General features: G+C 46.8%; 1 protein-coding gene across 9 annotated transcripts in view; it reads right to left on the minus strand.

The window, feature by feature from the left end:
* Positions 1–3203: 3203 nt before the first annotated feature.
* SHROOM2 (shroom family member 2) overlaps positions 3204–12500 on the minus strand; it is a 252676-nt gene continuing 243379 nt past the window's right edge. For all 9 annotated transcript variants that reach the window (XM_078602774.1, XM_078602773.1, XM_078602772.1 and 6 more), the window contains 4 exons: positions 11833–12438; positions 10818–10977; positions 9532–9804; positions 3204–8299 (listed from right to left, as the gene is read on the minus strand). In XM_078602774.1, the coding sequence (XP_078458900.1) occupies positions 8024–8299; positions 9532–9804; positions 10818–10977; positions 11833–12438 (1315 nt within the window). In that variant the 3' untranslated portion in view covers positions 3204–8023. The remainder of the gene's footprint in view (positions 8300–9531; positions 9805–10817; positions 10978–11832; positions 12439–12500) is intronic.

Here is a 12500-nt window from a genome sequence, read left to right on the forward strand (position 1 = left end):
AAAATCCATAAAGAAGGCACCCCGCTACGATCCATCGTGTCGACGATAAACTCTCGTAAGTACAAACTAGCCCGTTTTCTATCAGATACTCTGCTCCCCTTCACAGGCAAGACCTCTTCGGCAGTACTCAACTCAACCCAATTAGTCTCTATGGTTAAGGACATGGTACTATCTCCTGATGACATCCTCGTCAGCTTTGATGTAGTATCTTTGTTCACCAAAGTCCCAGTACCGGACACCCTAACAATAATTGAGGACTTAGTCCAACATGGATTGAATTCTGATGTACCTGCGCTGGTTAGGCATTGCCTCACCAACACCTATTTTACCTGGAATGGCACCTTCTACAAACAGAATGAGGGTACCCATATGGGCTCCCCCTTGTCACCAGTTATAGCCAATATGTTCATGGAAAAGTTTGAATCAGACGCCATCCAGACATCCACCCTGCGTCCTTCCCTGTGGAAGAGGTATGTGGATGACACTTTCGTCATCTGGCCACATGGCCTCCCAGCATTGAACCACTTCTTGGACCACATCAATTCTAGACACCCATCCATCAGATTCACCATGGAAGTGGAGAAAGACGGTAAACTACCATTCTTGGATATTCTGTTTGAGAGGAGGCCTGACGGATCCTTGGGACATTCTGTCTACAGGAAAGCCACCCACACAGATTCCTACTTGAAACCGGATTCCCACCACCACCCATCTCTCATCAAAACGCTATACCACAGAGCCCATGACATTTCTGACCAACACCACCTGGCCGGTGAATTAAGACATGTACATCGGGCCCTCAGGATGAACGGATACTCTGACCGCACTATCCGCCAAGCTGTTTCTCCCACCACACAGAAACAGCCACATGAAACTCCGACCAAAACTATCACGTTACCATACATAGCAGGCGTGACCAAAAAGATCTCTAACCGAAAAGAACCAAAGAATAATTCCTGCAGTCACGAAAGCTCCCAAATTAAGATTGAACCACTTCTACGGGGAAGTTTTAAACTTATCCTTTTTTCTTTCTGGCTATTTGTTCTCTCTGCCTGTGTCCTCTCCTTGAAATGTCACACTTAAAATTCTAACTTAGCAAATTTTGAAACACGTAATAAACCAGGCTATGCGTTAATTGTGTGTTAACCGACTTTCTGTGTTGTATTACATCACATTTCGATAATTTACTAGGTTATTTAATTTTCGTGTGCTTGTCTCCTAATTTTCAGGCTTGCCTCCCGTGCCGCGTTTGTCCTAATTTTCAGGTTTGCCTCCCGTGCCGCGTCTATCATCTCACTTACAATAGGAGTACGTTGGCGTGCACCCATGATCTCCCCGCCCTCTCCCTCCCCCCGTCCCCTCCCCCTCCTCTCTATATTTAAGGGACCGTCACAGAAACGACCATCTCTTTGTGCCGATTTGTGTCCTCTCTCTGTGTGCCGTTGTGATGTCTGTCTGCTTGTATGTCTGTCTATAGTTTTCTAGTTAGATTTTTGTTGCTCACACAGCCGATTTGTGTCCTCTCTCTGTGTGCTGTTGTGATGTCTGTCTGCTTGTATGTCTGTCTATAGTTTTCTAGTTAGATATTTGTTGCTCACACTTAAAATTCTAACTTAGCAAATTTTGAAACACGTAGTCAACCAGGCCATGCGTTAATTGTGTGTTAACCGACTCTCTGTGTTGTATTACATCACATTTCAATATTTTACTAGGTTATTTAATTTTCGTGTGCCTGTATACTCCTCTCTATGTGTGCCGTTGTGATGTCTGTCTGCTTGTATGTCGGTCTATAGTTTTCTAGTTAGATTTTTGTTGCTATTTCTTTTATGCCTGATGATGATTGCTTGTGTTGCAATCGAAACGTCGTAATGTGTTGTTTTATTTTGATTTATTATTTTATTTTTAGACGTGACTTAACCGAAAAGAACCAAAGAATAATTCCTGCAGTCACGAAAGCTCCCAAATTAAGATTGAACCACTTCTACGGGGAAGTTTTAAACTTATCCTTTTTTCTTTCTGGCTATTTGTTCTCTCTGCCTGTGTCCTCTCCTTGAAATTTCACACTTAAAATTCTAACTTAGCAAATTTTGAAACACGTAATAAACCAGGCTATGCGTTAATTGTGTGTTAACCGACTTTCTGTGTTGTATTACATCAGATTTCGATAATTTACTAGGTTATTTAATTTTCGTGTGCTTGTCTCCTAATTTTCAGGCTTGCCTCCCGTGCCGCGTTTGTCCTAATTTTCAGGTTTGCCTCCCGTGCCGCGTCTATCATCTCACTTACAATAGGAGTACGTTGGCGTGCACCCATTGATCTCCCCGCCCTCTCCCTCCCCCTCCTCTCTATATTTAAGGGACCGTCACAGAAACGACCATCTCTTTGTGCCGATTTGTGTCCTCTCTCTGTGTGCCGTTGTGATGTCTGTCTGCTTGTATGTCTGTCTATAGTTTTCTAGTTAGATTTTTGTTGCTCACACAGCCGATTTGTGTCCTCTCTCTGTGTGCCGTTGTGATGTCTGTCTGCTTGTATGTCTGTCTATAGTTTTCTAGTTAGATATTTGTTGCTCACACTTAAAATTCTAACTTAGCAAATTTTGAAACACGTAGTCAACCAGGCCATGCGTTAATTGTGTGTTAACCGACTCTCTGTGTTGTATTACATCACATTTCAATATTTTACTAGGTTATTTAATTTTCGTGTGCCTGTATACTCCTCTCTATGTGTGCCGTTGTGATGTCTGTCTGCTTGTATGTCGGTCTATAGTTTTCTAGTTAGATTTTTGTTGCTATTTCTTTTATGCCTGATGATGATTGCTTGTGTTGCAATCGAAACGTCGTAATGTGTTGTTTTATTTTGATTTATTATTTTATTTTTAGACGTGACTTAACCGAAAAGAACCAAAGAATATTATTTGTCTGTCGTGCACGGCCCCGCCCCACCAGAGCCCTCCCATTGGCTCGGGGGCGCCGACCAATGAGAGCGGTGGGTTGGGGTTGGTAGAGGGGGGGGTTAGTGGTTGGGGGGGGGCACCGCCGCGACTCGGGCCAATGAGGAGACGGGCGATGTTTCATTCACAAAATGGAACTGGGGGAGGGGTGACTCCATTCATAAAATGGACCGACTCGCACATTAATATATTCTCATTCACGCCGAAGAAGTTGAAACTGACGCGCACTCAATGAATGAAACGAAGCCAGGCATTTGAAGGCAAAGACTTACATTAATACAACTTGGCTTGGCAGTTTCAAACAATATGTACACAGATTTACAGAACAAAATAAACGAGTGAGGGGGAAAAACACATCTGAGCAAGTTGGTGGGTGCAGTAATCGCCGTGCTATGGAGAGGCGGGTTGCAACGTCGCAGTTGCACAACAGATTTCGCCGGAAACTATGAAAATGCAAAATGGTGATAAACCAAACACCACGAACGCAACAACAAGTTTGTGGTACGATATTCAGAAAGCGCAGGGCCCGGCATGACTGTTTTCACGACGCGGCAGCAATCTCGTGAAAGGTAATATCACTTTGTCAGGGAATTACATGTTTCAACAATTGGTGGTTTAAGACAATTACACGCCGTCGTCACCGTTCACCTGAACGTCAACGAAGAAGTAACTTTGAAACAAAAAAAACCGTAAAATGCCCACAGCATTATTTGAAGCAGGACTAACAAGATTTTTTTTTGTTACTTATTCTCAACATTAAATCAAAGTGTTGCAGCTTTACTCCGCTTGTTACTCAAGAGTGCACTTTTATATATATAACCTTGCAATCTTTGCACGGTCAGCATCACACGCAGAGCTTTGTAGGGGCGGGGGAACATCGCGCTCACTCTGCGTGGCGCAAATGTTTACACCTACGAACATTTACACTCCTTACTCAGTCCCCCGTCACAGTGAAGTGTGCAAATATGAGGGCTTAATGTCAAAAGCTTTTCGTTGCCAGAAACTGAGCATTTTTTTTCATCAATCAACAAAACACGAGTGATTCTTTTTTTACATTCCTTGCCTGCTACTTCAGAAACGGTACTCATATCAACTTTGGTGAATGCTCAATTATACCGAACAATTTCCATACACCGCACACCTCCGCCAAGTGATGTTATCAAACTGGAATATTTATTAAGCGCACGTTAACTTTCTGGGTTTTTTTTGGAAAAGTAGAAATATTTTTCGAAGAATTTTTTTTTCTGTTACGCACGAACAACATTCGACGTTTCATCGGAGCTCACGGTGCCAGCAACAAAAACCAGACCATGCAGTGGCGCTTGAGAAAAAGCTCGTGGCAGTGACCGGTGACCAAATCACACGCATACATGGCCATGTGCTGAACAAATAAATACAGCCACGTGTAATGAAATGCTCTTCGGGAGGAGTGGGGGATCACGCGGGCAGACCCATGTTTGCATATAAATTATTCACACCGTGCTGTACACCTAAGTCAAATGATATCAGAGTGCAGTAGAGCTCCATTTTAATAACACGACATTGAGAGCCTTTGGTTGTAAGAGGTACACCGAGCCAGAGACGCGCATAATTTGAAGGGCTTGGCGGTACCCAGGTGGGCTCGACATTAACATGCAGTGCGCGCAAGGATGCCGCCAACTTGTTCCTACATTAACCCATACGCATGGCGATGTTCACCGCAAGAGACAACCAAAATAGACATCAAGTGCGGGGGGGGGGGGGGTAGCGATTACTCAAGCCCGCCTCCCTCGCAATTCCAGTCATTATAATGAGGTTCTACTGCATTGCAATAGTATTACGTTGCCGAGCAAATTCATCTTCGATTGAGTCAAAAAAGCAATCTCGGTTGTTTGATTACTCCTATGCTTTTCATTTTAAAATGAAACCTTCCCATCATAGCCCATCCGGCTCTCAAATCACAAATTCCTTTCACCTTGCGAGTGTCCAACTCTGGTAAACATCGACAACGAAACACGACACATTTCGTGAGTTAGAAATCCAGATCCCTCCATTACTATGTAACCAAAAAATATCAATGACCTTCCTATGACATCCAAATCAAACTACTCAAAAGGAGGCACACCATAGCACGTTACATTCCCAAGTAATGAACATCATAATGCCTCTAACAGTGCCTTGATACTCACATTGGCACTCACGAAAGTGAAAGAATGTGACCAGAGGATGCAGCAGTGGGATGAAAGTTTTCTAGTTATATGCATTTAGATCTTTAATACAGACTAAGAGATAAACATAGCATCCTGTGTTTAAAACACAGCGCATCACCAATAATAATCCCACGCATGGACTGTATATTCATTTACGAAGTTTGTGTAATGAGGAAAAGGCATTTAAATTAAATCAATTTAAATTATTGACCAAACATATACCTTTATGTATATTTATATGTTGACGACTCCTTGTTTACTCTTATTTTGTGTATTTTTTAAAAAACAAAACAGCATATTCCCATCTAACTGCTGTGACAATACCTTGCGCTGCTGCGTTGGCCACCCTATTAGGGGATGCAGTGTTGTCTGTACCCTGTTACACCGCCTGCAAATGGCTGGGTCCATGACGTGCGATTTCATCTTCACAACCACAAGTGGCTACCACTTGATGTGAGAAGGCAATAAAACACGATCATCAGACGGCACTGCCTCCATAATATTGCCTCCAACACTTTCCCACCCAGTACTCGCAAAGTAAAATAAATCCTTTATGCAACTCCAAAAAGCACAGAAATTTCCACACACCCACACCTGTATTTAAACTGAACATAATTTTGGTTCCTAACACCACAGCCTTGGGTTAACGGCCAGAAAGATAATAACACATCATGAACTCTAAACATTAAAACGCATGCTGTCAACGGAATTATCGAGTTATTGATAAATGGGATACTTATATCGATGTCATCTATCGTGCTAATGCTATGCACAGCCACAAGCCTACATGGCACGCTTGCGGAAAATGAAATCAAAGAGTGAATTAAGTAAAAGTTTCAGTACAGAAGCCACGTATAACAGCTATAAATATGCATGTGCAACAGTTGAAGGCACTACAGTATAATTATACAATTCGATCTCTCCTTTTTTTTATATTTTTTTAATCGTTTGCTAATGTAGTTCTACGACATCACGTTTATTGCCATTGTACAATTCTCATCCTTTCCCTTCCGCGAGTCCTTTTTTGCCAGGCAGCGCTCCTCCCAACGGCTGGCACGCCACACGAACCCGCCGCCATGGCACCACAGCGACACAATGGGCACGGTGTGGCCGGCCAAGTGTTCCTACAAGCGCACCACGCACCGTGCCGCTGCCACCACCATTGCCACCGCCGCTGCCGCGCAGAGAATGTACCTTCGTTTTGTACACAAAGTTTTACTTTAACACTTTCAGAAAAGTGGCAAATTTCGTTGCATAATTAACTTTACATCTGCCAAGCACCCACGGGCACCTTCAGTTTGCACGAGAACGTCTCCGGGTAACTTTCCTCGAACGAATCCACTTTTGCAGTTTGTTTTGTTGCTTCTGGGGTTTTTTTCATCAGGAAAATTCCTTTGTCCGCTTCCAAAGTTTAGCGTGGAAGTCTTTTTTCACGTCAATGGTTGGTGCTCATGCTTTGCAAGGATGCGCTGCGCAGATGTTCTCCGCTCATTTGGTGCGCGCTTCAGGGGAAGATTTTGCGATGGCTAATCGGAGAGACCACTTCCTCCGTCCACACCCTTTTTACAAGCAGAGCAGGCCTTGAGCGATAAAACGAAATTTGCAGCCAATATTAAGTGGGTTGAACAATTCGAGCATTTTCTACACCGCGAGCACATGTGTTTCAAAGCATTCTTTTTATCGTTTACATTATCTTATTTTTTTAAACATGCAATATCCCTGCGCTGGAATGCCAGAGCGCAGCGGTGACTTATTCTAGAAGCATCCCCCCCCCATCCTCGGCACATATGCCCAGACCATCTTGAGGCCAAAATATTGTGGGTTGTAATCACCGATGGACGGTGCACATCCACATTGCAGGAGAGCAAAAACACACACAAAGATTATGCTCTCGATAATGTTCAGTCAACCGGACCAGATGGAATTTCCACCAGGGGCTCGGGGCTGCCAATGACCATCCGCACAGCGCCACCGCTTATTCGTCTTTCGCAGAGTGCATTCAAAACTTGTATAAGCACCGACTGAGGCTGTAACTCGAGGCCCAGGAGTTTTCACAAACGCATTACGTGGAAAGCGATGTCACAAAGTGTATTTTTTATGCATTTAAAAAAATTTATCCTGTAAAATAATGCTTTGTAATACAATAAAAAAGATAATGGTAAAAATGTGAATGAATAATTCTAATCAAAGTGGTTTGTTTGTAACTTAAAATAATAAATTAAAACTGCTAACAAGAATAATGCTATATAAATACATTTCAAAGAAACAAAAATGGGCCACGAAGAAAGTGAGGAAGTCCATCGACTCCCGGCTCAACGAGCGCAGGGCGGCGGCGCTCGCTCGATCCGACCTATCTGAGCAAGCGGTGGAAATGCCGCTTCCTTCCGGTGGAGGCCAAGCTTCCCACGTCAACCACCGTTGAATTCCCCCCACAGAGTGGGTATAACCAATGAGAAAAAAATAAAAATGTGAAGAGTGCGTGTAAAACAATCAAATTCATCTTGGGTGGCTCTGCGGTCATAGCATGCGCTTGATTCACCATCAACTGGGTCAGATTCCTAACCCAGCTGGGGGCTCATCATCTCTCAGGATGGTCTGTAACATTAAAAGCCTCCACATTGTGGGAAGTCAACCGTAGCTGTACCGCAGACAAAGTGGACCTCCAAGATGGGAAGGTGTAAACTCCAGCGCCGGCTCGGTGACCGGCAATGGAGCCGAACACCACCGCCACCCCCGCCCCCCCATTGCTCCCTCGAGCACTTTGAAGACTCTGAGCAATCAAACCAACGCAAAGGAGGAACCCACACTCTAACGGACGGTGGGGGGGTGCGTGAGCCCCTCGCCCGGTGGCTACTGGGCGCTGGTTCCCGTCTCAGTTGGCATCTCAGTCCGTGGCGGCACGGCACTCTGGCGGCATGCTCTCCCGCAGGCAGCGGAGCTGCTCCTCGCCCAGCTTGATTTTGTCGTCGAGCTCTCGCCGCTCGATGATCAGCGCCGACTTCATCTTGACGAAGTGGCGGTAGTCCTGCAGCTGCTCGGCGCTCAGGTGCTGCGCGAGGATCACGTCCACCGCACGCTCCCGCCGGTCCAGGTTCTCCTTGAGCTCGCGCGCGTCCTCGTGCTGGCTGCACAGCAGCTTGCGCTTCTGCACCAGCGATTGCTGACGAGGGGTGGGTGGGACACGGGGGAATAGAGGGACACGTAGAAGAGGGATTTCATTCGATGTCACGCCCACTACCCCCCCCCCCACTATCCCTCCATCAAAAACATTGATTGTGTGTGGTTCAACTCCACCCATTGAAGCGCACAGACAATACTTGATTATTAAAAATACTTTTTTTAAACAAGCTTTTATTAAATGTACCTTACTAGTAATGGCAGAACTCCACAACTCCAGGAAGTGGCCCCGAAGCTTGCCATAACGTAAGGGACTGTGGTGATTTACAGCCAACGTCAGTTGAGGCTGGACAATTAGACCCAAGCCGAAACATAACATCTAAAAAATAATGTTTTAAAATATATATTTTTAAATTTTTTATGATAGAATATAGTATTGTCATCAGTATGACATAAGTATACCAAGTTTGCAGTTGATACCACATTGGGAAGTGGGTTAAAATTGACTTACAAGATTTGAGGATACAACAACAACAGACAGTGAGTTAAGAAGCGTGTAAACAAAAGGGAAATAACTCATCTTCTAGCTACACACCTAGGCTGCGTGTTCTACGCTGTCCACACATTTTCTAAATCATTCATGAAAAAACGGACTTATGATCGGGAACACCATCATAGCACTCTAGATTGTAGTATTCTATGATGTTGAAGAATCTAAAACCTCCAAAGCCCTTCTGCATAAGTCATGTAAACAACGGGCACACCCCAAAGTGTTATCTCACGGCACGATGTTCATTGCAAATGCAGACGGAAACGTGGATTTGTGGAAACCTCCTCCGCAATCTGCAAGCTGTCTCAACGCAAGGTCCCAAGTAGAGCAAGGCGGCTATGGGCAGATGATGTCAAGAGAATGGACGGAGGCGGGCAGATCGGCAATGCGGAGAGACCAGTGGAGGACAAAGACCAGCGGAGGGAGGCGCTGCAACGCCACCATCTAGAGCAGTGTTCTTCACTCATTTACAGAGGGGGTTCCACTTTCACTGATAAGACATCAGTGTGAGGGCCGCCACACATTTGAAACCATTGGGGTTTGACAGCACAACGATGATGGGGGGGGGTGTTTTCACACGTTGTGTATTGTCAGTGGCCGCACGTCAGGGGCCACACTAAAGGCCACCAAGGGCCGCCAGTGGCCCGCGGGCCTTGCAATGAAGAACACCGCACTAAAGGCGGCCCGCGGCCACCGCTTACGACAACGACGAGAGCCACGCTTACCCTTTCCTCGGCGGTGGCGTCGGCGCCCAGGCTGTTGATGGCGTTGTCGACGCGCGCCAGCCTGCCTGCCAGCGACAGCAGCAGGCTGACCACCTTGTCGAGGTCGCCGACGAACATGCGGAACTTGTCGAGCTCGTTGGGCTTGCACGAGGCCTCGGCGGAACCCTCCACCTCGCGGCCCAGCTCCTCGTTGTCGCGCACGTCCTCCAGCAGGAGCTCGCGTGCCTCGCGCAGCGTGCGCAGCTTCCGCCCGATGCTGGCGATCAGCTCCGCCTGCCCGCACGCGGAGGTGGCAGCGGCCCGCGCTTGTGAGTGCGCGTGTGAGTGCGAGCGCGCGCGTGTAAGTGTGTTTGCGCGCGCACCGAGAATCGGTGGCACCTCAACGCCAATTCCACTGGCACATCTGAGCCGAGTCGGCACCAGGGTCCTCAGCAGCTATTTGCCACACAGGGCCAGAAACAAACTGCGATATGCTGAGTTCTGAAGACATCTGAATTGAATCTGGAACGTTAGTGGCACGGCTCGGCTGCAGTGGAAAAAATAAACCGGGTGCCTCCCAAGCCACAGCAAAACTTCATAAAGGTGAGCCCACAATGTGTTCTGTTATAAGGAAATGACGAAGGTGATAACGTTTTTAATGGTCTCACTTTATCCCTTACATCCATATCAAACATTGCCTTCATCTGAACATAATAAAAGCTAAATTTGCCAAAGTGAGAACAACGTTCTACCTTTTCTTCACCCGATCAGAAAAATATTAACTCATAATAACTTGTTTTGGATAAACAACATTTCTGTGATGGACACTGTTAATGTACCACAACGAGAATAATCATTTACGTATCTAGAAAAGCTAAATCAGCTATATCTCCATATAGTCCTGTAATTTTTCACTTGAGCAATTCCACTTTGACTCATGATCTGAATAAACTACGAAAAAAAATTCACCCACTGAGCTATGTAGCTCTTTTTCAGAAGCGACCTGGCCATAAATGATAGCTCAACGAAGTGGCTCATCACGTGGAAATTTATCGCAGTCAAATACTCTAAATGTGGGAGGATACTCTGAATGTGGGAGGAAACGGCAGTACCCAAAAAAAAACCCATCACAGGCCATAACACACAAACGCACCCACCGCATTGCATCTCCTGCCCACCTTTCATTCTGGAAAGTTAGAGAAATCTCGGTACTAAATCCACGCGATTTACCAACCACGGGATGAGAGGTGTACACGCTCCACCACCTCCCCATATCACGGGCTCTGCCTCCTGAGCGAGTGTCGTACCTTCTTCTCTGTGAGGTCCGGGTCGATTTCCTCGTCCGCGTCGTCGTCCACCGAAGGTACCAGGTCCTTCATCTTCATGAGCAGCTCGGCTTTGGGTGCGGACACACTATAGTAGGCCGGGCACGGTGGCAGCGCCGTGGGGGAGACCGCTTCTTCTCTCCTGCGCGTGCAACAGTTGAAATAAGATGCCACGGTTACATTTATAGGCTGATGTCCCGAACCAAATGTGTACCAATGAGCAACGATACAAATGAGATTGACAATGATATCCCCCCGTTTGCGAGCACCTATTAATTCACGGACGCATTTGATGGGGAGTATAATTGTGGGCATAAAAAAACAACAAGCCTCATCTACTGTGCGTCTATGTTCATTGACCGGCTCGAGATCGGACGCCATTTCCCGCTGCCTTTACAGATCGGGGAACGCGACAGTTTCGCTGGGATCCCAGCACAGCACGAAAACAAACATTTCAAAGTATCCACAATCTCTCACACGCCCACAGACAAACACTCGCCCAGGTATCATAAAAATAAACCTTTCAGTTCACGTTTTCTAGAATTTCCTCCCAAAGGCTCTCCCCTTTTCAGGCGCAGGAAGTCAAATGAGCAATCATTTCAACACCGACTTGATCGGTTCCTGCACATATTATTAATTGACTAATTGTCTTGCACATTGTTCCAACTGTGCGTCAACATACAAATGCTATTCCCAGTGCTTCTGATCTCACCATGGAAACTGCGTTTTCTTGCCGCATAGCGGCACAGTCCCCCCTTTGCCTTCTTCATTCCATTTCGTTAAACTCGCTCATTATCCTCCTCTTGTCTTTCACACCTCAACACAACTTGGTCGTTTAGGCTTACACTTGCCACTTTCAGATCTGCATCGCCGACAGTAAATAACGCTCACAACAGACGCAGACATCGAATCCTCATATTCGAAGAAGTAAACAAATCAGTTTAGGAGCCAAATCGGCGGGATCCGCGCCACGCAGCGCGACGTCGCGGACGCCCACCTCTCTGCCCCGTCGCTGGCGGCCTTTGCGGCGCCCGACCCCCGCGGCTGGGACTTGCGGCGAGCCTGCAGGGCCTCCCCAAGCGCCGGGTCGCTGTGCGGGAAGATTCCCTCCATGAGCTCGCGCGCCGTCCGAACGCCGGGCGCCAGCACATCGGCGAGCGAGCGGTCTTTGCCGACGATCTCCTTGGCGAGCTGCTCAGTCTTGCGGTCCTCGTCCTCCTGTTGCCTCTGTTCCTCCTCCTTGTTCACCACCTGCTGCTGCTGCTGCTGCTGCTGTTGCTGACTCCTGGACGGCTGGAAACTCACAAACGCCGACACCGAGCTCTCGCCTATCTTCTCCGGTTTGCCGAGCTCCTCCTCTGCCTCTTGGTTTGCCGTGGAAGCGCGCTCCGGGCTGGTCTCCGCGGCGCTCCTCTCTACGTTGGCACTGTTCTGCGCGGACGTCAGGTGCAGCTCCACGACAGAGGGCTCCGGCTTCGTGGTGGACACGAGGCTGTCGGGGGCAGCAGCTGATTGGTGGCTCCTGCCATCTTTTGATTCGGATCTGATGATCATCACTGGGACCATCTTCACAGCCTTGTTGTTGTCCATGAAGCTTTCAATCCTAAGAGAACAGTGGAAAAATATCTGATGAATACGTAATACACAATTAGTCAATACTTACAC

This window comes from Lampetra planeri, chromosome 19 (assembly GCF_965212315.1).
Source record: "Lampetra planeri chromosome 19, kcLamPlan1.2.h2, whole genome shotgun sequence".
Taxonomy (NCBI): Eukaryota; Metazoa; Chordata; class Hyperoartia; order Petromyzontiformes; family Petromyzontidae; genus Lampetra; species Lampetra planeri.